The sequence below is a fragment of the Myotis davidii genome, unplaced genomic scaffold (assembly GCF_000327345.1).
Source record: "Myotis davidii unplaced genomic scaffold, ASM32734v1 scaffold64, whole genome shotgun sequence".
NCBI classification, from domain to species: Eukaryota; Metazoa; Chordata; class Mammalia; order Chiroptera; family Vespertilionidae; genus Myotis; species Myotis davidii.
In genome coordinates, this window is record NW_006296226.1 from 4,847,533 (window position 1) to 4,863,848 (window position 16,316).

Here is a 16,316-nt window from a genome sequence, read left to right on the forward strand (position 1 = left end):
GCTCGCTAAACTTGCATTTGGATCTATCGTAGATTGAGAACCTTGTGTTTAACCCATGTCTCTAAACTCTGCACCTGATTTTGAACCCCTGGCTTCACATGGACTTCTAACACCGATATAGCTTCTAAGACAAGTGAACCTAAACAAAGAACACCAACCGCCCATTGCCGTCCCCTGAAGATAACGTGGAAAAACAGAGCCACACTGGGAAGGGAGAGGCCATGGCTTGATTTTGTCCAGCAAACGTCTCTTGGCCTCAGAATACTGCCACTTCCCGCAGTTCCAGCCCTGAGCTGTGGTCCACTCTGAGCAAGTGAATTCCTCTGCGGAAACTTGTACATAATAAGGAGATGGTGTCGCCAACGGCCAGGGAGGTCAAAGGTCCTGATCCATCCAAAGACAAGGTGAACAGGCAGGCTGGGGGGAGGAAGTGGGAAACCAGACACTTAGGCCAAGAGTGCAATATCATGAAATGCTGTGTCTGTAAGAACTCCACGTAATGAAAGCAAGTGCTGTATGTCTCCAACCCACACAACAGAGGCACCCCATGCTTTAGAGCAGGGGTGGGCAAACTTTTTGACTCGAGGGCCACAATGGGTTCTTAAACTGGACCGGAGGGCCGGAACAAAAGCATGGATGGAGTGTTTGTGTGAACTGTTTTATTCATTTCAAACGGGCCGCATCCGGCCCGCGGGCCGTAGTTTGCCCACAGCTGCTTTAGAGGAACATGCACTAGCAGGGAAGTCAGTCAATCCCACGACTTCCGACTATCGAGAATGGCGCACAAACCAAACAGGATGGCTATCTGCCACTGAGAAGTGTGTTCAGACACATGGGGCCTCCCTGGCAAGGACATGTTAAAAAGTTGTCCTCAGCCCTGGCCGGGTAGCTTATCTGGTTAGAGTGTTGTCCCGATATGCCAGGGTTGCGGGTTCAACCCCCAATCAGAGCACATATGAGAAGCAACCAATAAATATATAAACAAGTGCAACCACAAATCAATGCTTCTGTCTTTCTCTCCCTTCCTCTCTCTCTGTCTGGAAAAAATTAAAAAGTTGCCCTCAGTTACCTGCCCTGAGAACAAAGCAGGGTCAGGACGAAGGAAAACAGACAGGGACACTGGTTTTCAGTTTGGCTTCCCAGGCTCTCCTCCCTTCAAGACAACAGATAACGGGGAACCTGAAGGGCAGTCAGGGGCTTCCAGTGGAGCCAGTCTCCCTCCACCTGTACTTCAAAGCCTTCTCACACATCGGGTGGGCAGGGCAGCACTTCAGGTCTCCTTCCCCCTGGTCTCAGGTTTATGCTAATGAAGCTAAAAAGCTGTTTCTCCCACTTCCCACATGGAGGAGACCGAGGTGACTGGAGAAGGCAACTCCGGGGGCGGGCACAGCGGGCTGTCCTTACTGTGTAAGTTTAGCTTGTGTGCCCCTTGACACGATCTCACCTCTTTCTCTGAGGGAGCTACCCTACCCTCCTTTGATGGGACCCGGATTTCTGGAAGGTTACTGTAGGAGGGACTTGCTTTGAGGTTCTCTAATGTAATGCTATTCTTGTGTTTAGCAGAACCATGTCCAGGACAGCATAGCATGGAGGCAGCAGGGTGGAAGGAAACACAAGCTTTATTCATAGCATTTGCCAAATCCTGTGGCATAAATTCTCCCACTATGACCGTATTAAATATCCCTGAATACTTAATAATCAGCCATGAGGAGCTGGATCAGCACACCCCTGCATCGACAACTCCAGGGAGCTGTGTTCCCTAAGACACTATTTTCTCTGGTGCTTTAAAGTGTCATGATGATTTTAAAGACCTTAGCTGCAGAGTCAAAATGGGGCACAGTCTTTCTGAAACTATCTTTACTCCACCTCACCCCACCAAGAGCTGAGGCTCATTTTAGTCCTTGAAAAATAAATTTTAAAATGGCAATTTCCGTTCTCTTTTCCAGACATTTTGAGCAACACAAGTTAAAACCTGATGAAGAATTTTAAATAGAAAGAATATAAAAGCCAAATATATTTGAGCTCTTAGGGATGAGTCTGTACAATATGATAGAAATGCTATGTAGCCTCTAGCCGAGGCTGAACAGAGATTTCGGTATCTGGTGTTGGGTCTTAACCACCAGGGGGCTGACCAGTGGCAGGACATGCGTGGTGTGCTGAGAAATGGAAGGGAAGCTTTAAGGAAGCCTTTGAGACTTCACATATCTTTAAGAAGCACTAATAGTAGGGTCCTCACCTCCAGTATCTTGGTTCCAAATCTTCACCTTGCAGTCGTGTGATGAGGTAGCGATTATAGGCATCAAGGCCAATGCTCTTGGTAGAAAGACACAGGATGCCACCGTCTGGAAATGCCCCTTATACTCACATATTCTGTTCCGCGTCTGTCTTAGGTCCCACAACTGCAAAGTAATGACATAGGCTACCTCAGATGTATACATTTCCCCAGCTTTAGTCATTGATATCTATCGCCTCTCCATCTCATGGCCCACCTGTTCCCTCCACTTACCTACTTCTGTAGCTCCCCTTACCTTCATCCACCCCATCCACTCCATCCACCCAGTGATTATTTTAAGCACCAACTATGTCTCAAACAACCCTGGTTAAGAATGTGCCTGAAGGGCTGTTGCCTTCCTCATTAACATACTGGTTAGGAAAGCGAAGCTCCAAGTCCTACAGCATGAGAGAGTATGAGGTTACTGACTTCCTATGACAACTCAAGAGCTACCTTATACCAGCCTCTTGGTATCTGTGGGTCTTGTGGGGACCCCACAGTTAGGAGCACCTTCTTGTAAGTACATGCAGGCACAGAGCTGACTTAATGCCATCACTAAAGCTTGACTACAATGAGGCGCCAGTCCCGCCAGTCCCATTCTTTGCTGATACAGATCAGACCACACCTGGAGAATAATGTTCAGGTAAGAGAGCAAACTGAATTGTGTCCAAAAAACAATGAAATCACTGGACACCATGTCCTCTGAGGGACAGTGTAGGAGCTGGAAACGCTTAGCTTGAAGAAAAGATGCCACATCAGCAGTCTGGGATGGAAAATCTTGACCCAACACTTTCCAGGTGTGTGTTGTACAACTTGCCGTGTCTCTATTTCCTCATCTGTAAAATGGGAATTATACTACTTGACTCACGTGGTGGTTTTTTTTTTTTAAAATATATTTCTATTGATTTCAGAGAGGAAGGGAGAGGGAGAGAAAGATAGAAACATCAGTGATGAGAGGGAATCATTGATTGGCTGCCTCCTGCATGCCCCCAACTGGGGATCAAGCCCGCAACCCGGGCATGTGTTCTTGATTAGAATTAAACACGGGATCCTTCAGTCCACAGGCCGGTGCTCTATCCACTGAACCAAACCGGCTAGGGCTCGCATGGTTGTTTTAAGGATTAAATGAGATAATACATGTAATGTGCTCAGCCCAATGCCTAGGCTGTAAGAAATGTTTGATATTCCTGACAGGTTTGGCTCAGAGGATTGAGTGTCGGCCTGCGGACTGAAGAGTCCGGGTTCGATTCTGGTCAAGGGCATGTACCTTGGTTGCAGGCACATCCCCAGTGGGAGGTGTGCAGGAGGCAGCTGATCGATGTTTCTCTTTCATCGATGTTTCTAACTATCCCTCTCCCTTCCTCTCTGTAAAAAATCAATAAAATATATTTTTAAAAAAAGAAATGTTTGATAAAATGGGAGCTATAATTATTCTATTTAGATACTAGATGACCCCTTTAACTGGTATTCTATTAGGAATCCAACGTACTTTGGAAGAGCCTATCCTGAAACTAATTGAAAGGAAAGCTAAATGGTTAAGGGATGGGGTGGGCCCTCGATCAACACTGAAACTCCAACTTCCTAAAGAGCTTGAACCTCCTTTACTGTGACCACAAGTACAATGAAAACACTTAGTTCTTCATAGAGTCCTTCTCCTTTCTAAGTCCTGCTGGGAGGACGGACATCAGCAGGCCAGTTCTAGGACACAGCCTTCTTGGCTCTCATCCCATTCCTCTTTCCCAAACCAACTCGGAAAGCAAAAGCTCACTTATAGTCTGCCCTCGGAATAGGCCTGAGCCATTAGCAGACCTGCCGTGCAGCCCAGTACAAGTTATTTGCTCACCAACAACCATACACCTGGACTGGACATGACCCCTCACCGTGGCTTCACAGCCTTCTCCTCCAAAGCCACTGCTGCAGGAGAGACACCTGTGTCCATCCTCACTGACCTCGCAGTAGGTCTGAATGTGTTGCTTTGCAGGAAATATATGAGCCACCTGGAGCCCCCGACTGTCCCATAATCTGAAAGAAATTACAGCAAAAAAAATGAGTTTATAGTAAATAAATATACCATAATCACCTGCAATCATAAAAGTCTTGGCTCTTTGCTGCTTCGGCCAGTCGGAATGGAGTCATAATATACCTAAAAATAGCAGCTTGAACCAGATCAATCTCGGGGACTCCAAGCTGGCAGGAAATAACAAAATGACATCTGAGTTCTTTCTATTTTGAGATCTAGATAATAGAAATTTAGACCAAGCAACTTAATTATATAAGCTAATTTGGTCTTTTGGGGTGCTGCCTTCAATGGAAGGAAGATATTTCTGTGCCTGTGATTTATAATTTTTAAAAATATATTTTTATTGATTTCAGAGAGGAAGGGAGAGGAAGAGATAGAAACATCAATGATGAGAGAGAATCATTGACCAGCTGCCTCCTGTACGCCCCACACTGGGGATTGAGCCTGCAGCCTGGGTGTGTGCCCTGACCGGGAATCAAACCATGACCTCCTGGTTCATAGGTCGACACTCAATCACTGAACCACATTGGCTGGGCTATAATTTTTTTAAAAAGTTACTTATGATAGTACAGAGGAGCAATCATCTTTCCAGATTCATAAACAAAAGATTTACAGACTTGGTCAACCTTGGCTATGGGGTTCACTGGGCAGTATTTTATTTACCTCTTGTCTCGTTCCTACCATTTTCTAAGTAGAATCTCTCTGACAGCCACAGTTTCTAGTCACGCTCTCTAGCCTGAGAACAGTTGATTCATTTGATTCCCCTGATGGCGAGTCTCACTCTGCTTTCTCAGGGAGGGCCTCGCCTGAGGGCTGGTGACTGGGAAGGTGAGGGCCTGAGCAGGGCCAGCAAACAAAGCCAGGCCGTTCGAAGGGGTGGGAGGAGCAAGTGACTGATCCTGAGGTTAACCTGACTGTTCACCAGCTACACAGCCAGGGCGGGTGGAATCAGCTGCTTTGGGTTTTTCCTGGCCTGATAGCATTCAGCCTCTATACAGAGGATCCCATGGGGCCAGATCAGAGAGGCCCCAGGACCAGGGAGGGGCAAAGGGGCAGAATGCCCTCACAAGGGCACAGCAATGCAGAGAAGCAGAGTGGGAATGGAGTCATGTAAGCGCGGGGGCCACAAATCTTCACCAGAAACACTGTCACTGCTGCTCAGTGGGCCCACCTGACGGTTTTGTCTTCAGAAGCCTGCAGTACATACGCTTCTCTGGGGACCCAACACAGGTGAGTGACCTGGAAGAAGCACAATTTTCAAAATGTCTCCAGACCAAGTCATTCCTCCCCTGGAATTCCCATAAACAGTGGGACAGCATCTCTGTACCACTTCTCAAGGACGCTGAACGAGGGAATTTGACTTGGAGGAAGGGGTCTCATGTTTTGCAGACACTCATCAGTCATGCTCTCCTTGCATCTCCTTGGCTAGCAGCATCAACAGTCGCAGCTGGGCCAGTTGTGGGTACCCACATGCATGCAGGCGCTCTTAGGATGCCTGAACCCAAACACCTGGCAAAGAGCTGCTGGTCTGTGGCAGCCAGGGGAGCAGTCCCTGCTGTAAAGCGGGGCCACTGAAACCACAGCGTAGGCCACAGAGGGTTGACAAAGGGGTCTTCTTGCACTTTATCTCTGCAGCCCTCTGGTGGGCAGGCATGAAGGACTTTTCAAAACAACCCAAGGTAACAAGATTTTCTTTTTCCCCAGGAACCTCCACAAATACACAAGGCATAGGGCAGAGGTCCTCAAACTTTTTAAACAGGGGGCCAGTTCACTGTCCTCAGACATTCCACACATGCGCACTGCGGGCCCGGGACGAGTCAGCTGCTAAGCAAGACAGGCAGCGGCGGCAAAAACACCCGGCGGAAAGGACAAATGTTTTCGGCGGGCCGCATGTGGCCCGCAGGCCGTAGTTTGAGGACGCCTGGCATAGGGCAAGCACATCTTGCCATTGACAGTTGTCTTCAAAATTGGAAAAGATAACTATGATTGACATGTGATGAGCACTAAAGGAACATCTACCATGTCGGGTGATATACTTCTCCCCATTTTATAAATGAAGACACTGAGACTCTAAGTAAGTTTCTTAGGGTAACACAGCTAAAAAGTGGTGGATTGATGGTTTGAACTCAGGTATGACTGACCCCCAAGGCTGTGGAGTTTATATACTAGTCTGCTACCAGGAAACGCCGGTCTTCATACACAGAGCAAATTATATAGAAAACAACGTCATTCTTATTTCTCTGCATAATGTTATAGATACAGAACACAGAGCACGACTGTGAGCTCCTGGAGGACACAGACTGTGTCCTTAGTCACTAACCCTGCTCTAAGCTCAGTGTCTGGCCCACAGAAGAAATACACTAACTGTGTTTTGAAGGAATAAGTGAGGACACCATTTAAGATTCCAATATAAACTAGTGGAATTGTTTTCTGGAGCAAAAGACCTTAAGAGATCATCTAATCCGATAACCCTGAGACGCTGGGGTTTGACAGAGAGTTAGGGTGGGGAACAATGAGGACCAAGCCTCTAATGCCTGGTCGTGGGTCTCCTGATCTCTCGCCCAGGCCCTTTCCCTCCCCCCATCCTCCCTTCTGCTGCCCTGCTGCATAGCAGTTAGAGTTCGTACCAGGTTCCTGGAGACCGAAGCTCTCTCCACACACTGTCCGGTCCCCACATCCCACAGGACTAGGGTGTTGTCCCGAGAGCCAGTGCACAGCTGTGTTGAGTCTTTGGAAACAATGGCAAGAAGACGGTCCATGTGACAGACTTGGAACAGGCTTTTCAGAAAGTCCAAAGGCCCCGGGAAGGGCTCTGCCTTACTTACCAGGACTCACAGCTAATCCAGTGACCACCATGGCATGGCCCGAGAGCTGCTGCCTGGGTTGTGAGGAGCCGTGCAAGTCCCACATCATGACCATCCTGTCCCGGGAGGCGCTGAAGAACTGGTTTGATTTGTGAAGACAGGCTATCTGCTCGAGAAAGCAAGCTTTGGTGTGCTTGTTTGTATGGATTTTAATACGTTAAGCGCCCAGCCTGTTTTGTCTTCGGGACGGAAAGTATAGTGTCAGTCACTGGTGACTGACAGGGCGCTTAACGTGTTAAAGTAGAAAAGACCTGGGGATAAGAAGGTTACAGCCTGATCTTCTCTCTCAGTCTGGTTCGTAATGCACTGTATCTGACAGGAAAATACTGTTCCGTGCTATGGGATTGGGGCTGATGCTGAGTTTCATTATGACAGTTAGCACCCCAATTTTGGCCCCTTCAGAGAGGAGCGTTATATAAGTTGGCATTCTCTGTCATTTTTGCTGGAAACGCACTCTACTCTGTAAAGCTATTAAACAAATTAATTTTTATTTAACTATTGTTGGCTTTTAAAAAATTTCTCCAACTAAGTCGAGATTATGTCATTTTTCTAACTATAGCAAGCACACAGGAAGTCTTCCATGCATGTCCCTGTTGAGTGAGGATCAGCCAGGGAGAGCTACTCTCTTTTTACCACCTGAGCTATTAAGGGGTTAAGAACAAAAGAAAAATTATGTCCAATATCCCTGTACCAATAGCTCAGTGAATGGTTTGCTCTGCTCTTCCTGGAGTAGGACTTCACAGCACCAGATACAAAGCCCTTGCATGTGCCTTTAAGAATATTCAATCACTCTTACCATCTACAGCAGCGGTTCTCAACCTGTGGGTCGCGACCCCTTTGGGGGTCGAACGACCCTTTCACAGGGGGCGCCTAAGATCATCCTGCATATCAGATATTTACATGATGATTCATAACAGTAGCAACATGACGTCACCACAACATGACAGTCGTGGCATCAGGAAGGTTGAGAACCACTGATCTAGAGTGATTAGGTGTTCCTTTATTCAGTTCCAAATTCCCTCCGTGATAATAACCACTTGACAATTTTACCTTGGTGATGTCATGTTCATGTCCTCTGAACCTTTTCACCACGTTTCCGGTTTTCCAGTTATAGGCCACAACGGTCTGCAGAGAGTCACTCGCACAGTTTAGTTTAACTGAATGAATGTGTGTTTAACTGAAACAACAAGCCTTTACTTCATCCTCTACCTGACTTCTTCCTCTCTGTCCAGGGACTTGGACAAGCATTAGGGTTCTATTGTGTCCCTCCTCAGGGCCCCTACTTTGAGTTTCTATCTTTCCTCCTGATCTGTCCTATCTCTCCCCAGCTCCTGGGCCAACCCTCTGAGCCTTACTGATGGGTTGGGGATAACACTCCCTAAGGGAAACGGATTCAGATTAAGGTTCTGGTTGTAGATACTGAAGGAGAATTCTACATAGGACTAGATTTCATCCCCTAACTGTACTGTATTTTTATTTTAGTTTTTTAAATTTATCATCTTCTTAATGATTTGTAGGTGTACAGTTCACTAGTGTTAAGTATATTCCCATTTATTGCAAAACAGACTGCACTTTGTTAAATTTCAGAAAACCTCATTCGTATCCCGCCTGCCAGAGAGAATCATTGCTAACAATCTCTTTCCATCTTTTTTCCAGGAATATAATATTTTTTTGTAAGCAATCCCCCCCTCAAAAAAAAAATAGGTTTTCAAAAGCATTCCCTGGCCCAGTCTCTGTAGTTCACTGCTAGAGAGTAAAGAGCATGTTAGCACTTGACCTAAACCTGTTTTGTAATCTGCATAATGGATGTTAATCCTTGCCCATCTATTCCTCACAGGTGAGGCTCATATCAATAAAAATTTCACGTCTAAGATAATATACATATTAAGACAAATGCTGTCAATTAAATTATGCTATCAATTTTCAAATGCATACTGATTTCAGAGATGTTAAAATGTGGAAACGTGTGGATCTGAAAGTCAGTGAAATACAGTGTGAAAATGGAATTTGAAGATCCTAAAAGGCTACTGAAAATGAGAGGCATTTACCATAAAAGAATCAACATTTTTGCTACCAATATCCTGGCTGTAAGTGCTATGAGAGACCCACATCTGAGGGAGAGAAAGCAACCAGATTCACAGTGACAGTGGAAGCACAAAACCAGAGAAAGGAAGAATCACAACACCAATGTAGAGATCTGGGCAAAAGAGCAATTAAGAGACTAGAAGCCTCCTTTTGCTGACAAATAACTCCTGTGTCTGTGTGAAGGTGTAAAAATGGACTGGTTGGAATAATAATATTTGTCATTTATAAAAAGCACATGGGAGGCATAGTGCTAAAGATCTTACCATTTATTCCTCACGATGGTGCTGTGAGGTTGACATTATTATTCCCATTTAATAGATAATAGACTAAAGCTCAAGAAAATTAAAAGACTTGCCCAAAGTAAGAGGAAGTGGCAGAGAAGGGATTTAAACCCAGTCTTTCTAATTCTAAAACCGTATTTTACACTACCCAACACTGCTCCCAGAAATGAAAAAACCAGTGTTTGCTTCCCAAACATGTTCCCTTCTCTGCGATAAGTTGGTTCCCTGGGAAGCACTGCAAATCCCACCTTATCTTTTCCTCCGGAGACACAGAGGTCTGAGTTCAGAGCAGCAACAACAGAGACGGTGTCCACGTGAGCGGGGCTATACTCATGAAAAGCTGTAGTTTGAATTCTCTCTTCTATAATTGCATCGGGCCTGCTAAAAAGAGGATGGAGAATGAGAGGCCAGTGGCATGCGAGTGCACAGCAGAGCAAGGGGAAGAAGAGTGTGAGCGAAAGCAGCAATTCAGGCCAGACGGAGGAGAAAGGTGGGAAAGGAGAACCACTGACATTGCCGGTTCGTAGATGCTCAGAATGACTGAATCTGACAAAGGGGAATCCTGAAGCCAAGAGGCCAGGGGTCTTTCTCACTCTAGAGCAATGGTTCTCAACCTTCTGGCCCTTTAAATACAGTTCCTCATGTTGTGACCCAACCATAAAATTATTTTCATTGCTACTTCATAACTGTAATGTTGCTACTGTTATGAATCGTAATGTAAATATCTGATATGCGGGATTGTCTTAGGCGACCCCTGTGAAAGGGTCCTTTGACCGCCAAAGGGGTCGCGACCCACAGGTTGAGAACCGCTGCTCTAGAGATTATTCCAAAGCTGTAGGGCCCCTCTCTGTGTGGCCATAGACACTAGCTACCAAGCTAGACTGCTTCTTATCCAAAAGAAAACCGAGCAAACGGACAGGTTAGAGAAGGTCATCAATGCTTGCTCTGGGCCCTCTCTTTCTTCAGTGGAGAACTGTAATGGGCATGACAAAACCTGGGACCCCAGGTAGGGCTGCCGTACCTGTATTTATAAGTGCTGTGTTTGAGTTTGCTTTGCAGTTTCCCCATCATGGCACAGAACCTACACAAAATCTTCTGAGGAGCTCGTTTCAGATGGCACCTGAGGGGCAGCATTCCTTGTGGCTGCTGGACGTTGTGTTCCCTGGTCAGTAAAAAGAACAATACACTCTTATGGCCTTGGGAACACACCCTACAATAAAGCATTAGCAGATAAAAACCGAACAAAACTAATACAAAAGCTCTTTGAAGTCCCCAATGATTTTTAGAGTGAAAGGGGGTCCTGAGGCCAAAAAGTTTGAGAGCCACTAACCTAGAACTTAATTAATGCCAATAATGGATGATATACTATGTTAGAATAAAACATTACTAAATGTTTTCCAGATGTACTTGTATTGTCCCCCGTAACTAACAAGGCTAGATTTAAAGAGAGAGACAGATGCTCATCCATACACTCATTCAGGAAATACCTCTTAAGCACCTAATTTGTGCAGATCCTATACTGGAGAACAAAGAGAAAGCAAGCAGATGTGGCCACTGTGGACATGGGCTGGGACTAAAGGTATGTGACTAGGGGCTAATCTCAGCTACTCTGTTGTCCTCTGCAGCTAGCTGCTCCCTGAGATACTGAAGGGTAAAGGAAGTAATTGGGAAGGTGTCCTCATCTCTTCTGGGTTTCTGCTAAAAGAAGTTCTAGATGAGTTTCTTATGGGCACAATAAGCCTAGTTCTAGGAAGAAGAGTGTACAAGGAGACAGCAGCTAAAACTCACCAAGTATTCCCAATCATCTCATTACTATTAACCCAGGCCTCTATTAACAAATAGAGTTTTCCAGAAGAATTTTAGCCAACATTTTGAGAAGCTGCCAGAATTAACCTCCTGAAAAGAGTTGGTAACCAGTCTAGAAGCACAGCACAGTGCAGAGAACAGTGTTTGTGGCATCAAGAGCCCTGAGCTCCAGCCCCAGCTCTACCTCATCTCACTGTGTGTCCTTGGCTGAGTTCCTCCATTCCCCACTCTACGCCTCAGCCTCCCCATCTATAAAATGTGACTTCAGATTAAACGCTTTTTAGAAGACTATCTGCTCCCTAAGTGGAAGGACTCTGTCATATTCATCTTTGTACCTTAAGTGGCTTGCTCAGTGTGATAAAACATTTGTGAATTAGTGAATCTAAGGTCCCTTCCAGTTCAGACCTTCTAGAGTTCTCGCTAATAAGCACAAGATGTGCTGACAGGAAAAATTCCAGGATAGCTTGCAAAAAGCTTGGGATGTTGTGTTGCTTGTAGATTGGTAGAGGTTGCAAGGCATCCTGACTGCCAGCCTAACCCATTTTTCAACATTGTCATCAAACTAAGGACAGATGCCATTCAGAGATCTAGGTCACTGGAAACTGCAGGTGCTATAAATGGACTGGCTCTGCTTAAACTGATTAGATTCGTAGCTGGTATCTTCTTATACTTCCCACCTGAAGAATATTCATGGAACATTCTAAGGAAAAAAATAACTTTTACATTACCCCAATTCAATAGGATCTTCTCGTGAACTTCGGTATTCAATGCTTTGTAATGTTTATTCTTTGGAAAATACTTCAGGCGGCCCCTTCCTAAACTCTGTAAGTAGTGAAAAGATGCTTAAATTAATCTCTTCTCCGTCTAAGCATATGTTTGTACCGAAAGGATATTTACAAGGTAAATTAAGGACTTTGTTAACTAAAGAGATTAAGTGTAGTTTTCCCTCACAAAGAAAAAGATACTACAAAATTCCAATATTTGGGGGGAAAGCATACCATAATATTAATAATATATCTGTTTAAATATGCAAAATAGCATCTACTTAAATGCAGCATTAAACATTTTTATTTTACTCATAGTTCATCAAAAATCTTCAGAGGTGACTGCTTACTTCAGAGCTTAGTGTTTTTGTGAGAAAGGCAATTTCTCCTGTTTAAAATAATACTTTAATAAGTATGGGTCGGACATAGACGTTTAGATAAAAGAGCTTTTCAAAATCACATAAAACCCTTTATTTATTTATTTATTTATTTATTTATTTATTAAAAATATATTTTTATTGATTTCAGAGAGGAAGGAAGAGGGAGAGAGAGATAGAAACATCAATGGTGAGTGACTGTCTCCTGCATGCCCCCCAGTGGGGATCAAGCCCGCAACCCAGGCATGTGCCCTTGACTGGAATCGAACCTGGGACCCTTCAGTCCACAGGCCAATGCTCTATCCACTGAGCCAAACCAGTGAGGGCAAACCCTTTATTTATTTAAAGATCTGGAGAATTATTTACTCAAAATTATAACTAGGTATAATTGACTTCTAGTCCAGTAGCCACGTTAGTAGCTATCATTTACTCTAGTCCAGAATTTCCATTATAAAAATCTACAAAGAAGAAACCAGTTTTATTGCATTTTAACAATCCATTGTAAGGATTCAAATAAACAAATTCAAATTATCAATTGACAGTGTCTAATAATGAAGAGCAGCACAGAATAGTCAGAACAACATTTGACTGAGTGCACTGGCATCATTTTTAGGACTAGGTCTGGGCAACCTGTTGAGCCGAAGTCTCAGTTTCCTATGTGTAAAATGGGATAACTCTACAATTGGGCTTTTGTGAAGATTAAAACTAGCACTCAGGATGTGCCAAGGACTATTTTAAGTGTTTTACACTTATTAGCTCATTTAATCTATTCCATAAGCCTCTGGAATAGTTACCTTCCTCATTTTGCAGATGAGAAAAGTGAAGCACAAAGATGTTAAATAACTTGCCCAAGTTTACAAATAAATTGCAAATAAGTAGCACAGCTGAAATTTGAATCTGGCAGTCTTGCTCCAGAGGCCTTGCTCTGGACCAGCATACTCAACTGCATCTCTATAAAGGTAGTGCATACAGGCCCTCAGTTCAACCAGGCAAATGGTTGAGAGTAAATGATGGCTACTAACATGATTGATAGCATTACTGAAAGTAGCAATTTCACCCTTATTACTACTGCCCTTAAGACACATATATTAAACATACATAAATATACTCAGAGAACAGATACAAATGGATATATGAGCCTGGAGGATTTTTAAACTGAAGCCAACTTTGTCCTCTGACCAGAGTGATTGATCACACTAAGGCTAAGAATTTATTACATGATATATCAAGGCAACTTAAAAATCTCAAAAACAAAGTATATGTACTTAGACAATGTCCATGTTGTAATTTATTGAGTTGACTAACCTAAGAAATTAAAATACTATTCAGTTATCTTCCTGTTTATACTGTGAACATGTAATATACTTGAGAGAAGGGACGGTGCCTTGTTCATTTTTGTATCTGTGCTTTAAGCATAGCATGTAAGAATGGATGCAAGGCAACTATCTGTTGAATAAATGGATGAATGAATGAAATACTAAGGTGAAGAGTCTGTTTGGCAAGAAGCTTTTTAAGGACCCAACAATACGGGTTCTTTAAAATTGCCCAACAGCAAATCCTTCAGGAAGCAGTTACTCTGCTTAATTCAATTGCAGGCCCGGAAAAGATGGCAGACCTTGGGAAAGCCATAAATTCAACATGGCTCTGCGTGTCCTTGTTGGCTCCTGATGGACTAAATCTGAATCCCAGCATCCATTTCTGCTCCAATTTGCCTTCCAAAGACCCCGAGATACCCAATGGTCACCCTAAACATAACTCAGAAAACCCTCTTTTAGCTTTCTAGTGCCATATTCCTTGATATAATGCAGCATATATCCAACTATTGTTTTTCATGAAGAAACTGGGACACAGAGAATTGTGTCTTGCAGGAGCAGAGCTGGGGAACAGGACCACATTTCCCTAGACTCTTGGTCCACTGTTTACATAAATGGTGATTTCGGATCTCCCGCTGTACACATCTAACCTTACACTCCGGGAGACCAAGACATGGAAACCAACGCTCAAACACAAAATCACGGTAGAAACATGTGGGAGGTGGTCTGATTCAACCCTCTAATAGTACAAATAGAGGAAACCGAGGCCCAGAGAATAAGAGGGTCTTACCGAGACTCACACAAGAAGTCAGCACTAGGCCAGAATCCCAAGGTTGCCTCAAGCTTTAAGGACACTGTGTGCAGTTTTTCCTTTCTGGCTCTTCAGTTCACAAAGGCCCTCATCCAATCTATGCGGACGGCCAAAGCTTATGTTTGATGTGTGCTTGTGGGGGAAGGGGCCTGGGGACGTCCAAGATGGGAATCCAGCGCCACCCAACCCAAGCCCGGCCCTCGGAATTCTCTCCTCGCTTCGGCCAGGTGGGCCTGCAGTCGGGAAAACACGAGGGCTCCCACTTTCCCGCGCACCCGCTGAGCCCCTTCCTATCCCGTCCGCGCCCCCTCGGCCTCCATACCCATCGGCCGGCTGCCCAGCAGGGAGGTGAGGCTGGCGGAGCGCTCCAAGGCCCATGCCGCCGCCCCTAGCAACGAGGCGCGCGTCGCTAGGGTGGGAGTTCGGCCGAAAAGCCTCCGGACAGCCTCGCCGGCTGCTAAACCGTGGTTCCGCTCTCCTGACGTCTCCCAGGAGCCCAGCCGACAGCACCCCGCCCTGCTTTCTTACCGTAACAATGCGTTGATGAGGCTCCTGAGAGGAGGACCGATGTGCCCAGACCAGAGAATCTATATAATGCAAGGAAAGCTGGTATTACCATAAGAGTAATGGAGGAAACCCTTAAAATGTCACCTTTTAAATTGTTACTCGTCTAGATAGAGGTATTGCTTTATTTCTTTGGAGTTTTTCCTGATTCCACCCAGGCAGAGAGTCCTCCTTTGGACACTTCCCCAGGTTCCACATTCCCCTATTCCTTTCATCAAACATTTATGGCCCACCACCATAGCAAAGAGATCCCTCAGTACCTTCTAGAGACTCAAATCTAGAGAGCCAATGAATGGTAAGACAGTTCGGAAACCAACAGCAGCTTCTAGACTAAGTTTTTACAGCTCCAATCCATTGCTTTCAGACTAGAGTCCATTCCTGTCTGTATTCCTAGCACATAGCACAAGGCTTGGTGTACAGTAGTGGCTCATTGAACATGTGTTGAATGAATGAATAAATGAATGAATGAATGAATGAATGAATGAATGCAGAGGTCCTAGCCAACATTTCTTTTATACCACAGTAGCTGCCTCCTGTAGTGTTGATCTCCCAACAGAACTGCCTTCAATGAAGATTTGTGAAGTTTCTGAAAGTTGGGCGCCTGTGGAAACAGGGATGTGGGTGGTGAGGGAAATGTTCCTTTACAGAATATCAAGCTGGTGATTGGGTCTGTCTTCCCCAGAGAGGGTGTCCCCTCTCCAGTATCCCTGATGGGGTTCCTCTAGCCCTGTTGACACTCCCTTGATGATGCATTCATTACTTTCTGAGTCAGTGGCTTGTTGTTAGACTTCCTCCTGTCGGGAGCTGGGATCTACCCCATGTCACTTGCAACACTGATTGTAGTTCAGAGCAAAAAAAAAGGCAACCAGGAGAGAGTGATTGCTTTGTGCCTGGGGCCCTGGGCTAGGCTTGGTGTAGCAACAGTTGACTTACCAGATCCCTGCCCTCCGGATGCATCAGTTCTGGGGATATAAACCTCTCCCCACTCCCCTTTAGTTCAAGGCACCTGAAACTTCAAAACTGGTATCTCTAGCCAGACTTCTCCTAGACCTGTGTATCCACCTGCTTCCTGCCCATCCACACTTGACTATGTAAAAAACATCAGTCCTTGACATGAATCACACTGGAAATATTATCTTCCCCCCAAACCTGTTCTTCC

At 44.9% G+C, this 16,316-nt stretch overlaps 1 protein-coding gene across 8 annotated transcripts in view; it reads right to left on the minus strand.

Annotated features, from left to right (window-relative positions):
* Nucleotides 1-15,182, minus strand: part of WDR31 (WD repeat domain 31) — a 16,634-nt gene extending 1,452 nt beyond the window's left edge. The window contains exons 1-11 of one of the 8 annotated variants that reach the window (XM_015568793.1): nucleotides 15,122-15,182; nucleotides 12,057-12,150; nucleotides 10,544-10,684; nucleotides 9,771-9,900; nucleotides 8,207-8,281; nucleotides 7,118-7,262; nucleotides 6,920-7,020; nucleotides 5,464-5,531; nucleotides 4,153-4,294; nucleotides 2,237-2,399; nucleotides 1-417 (exon numbers count right to left, since the gene is read on the minus strand). The exon at nucleotides 1-417 is cut by the window's left edge and continues 639 nt beyond it. In XM_015568793.1, coding sequence (XP_015424279.1) covers nucleotides 257-417; nucleotides 2,237-2,399; nucleotides 4,153-4,294; nucleotides 5,464-5,531; nucleotides 6,920-7,020; nucleotides 7,118-7,262; nucleotides 8,207-8,281; nucleotides 9,771-9,900; nucleotides 10,544-10,656 — 1,098 coding nt within the window. In that variant the 5' untranslated portion in view covers nucleotides 10,657-10,684; nucleotides 12,057-12,150; nucleotides 15,122-15,182 and the 3' untranslated portion in view covers nucleotides 1-256. The other 7 variants (XM_015568792.1, XM_006771205.2, XM_006771204.2 and 4 more) reach the window with 7 other exon arrangements.
* Between the last annotated feature and the right edge of the window lie 1,134 nt (nucleotides 15,183-16,316).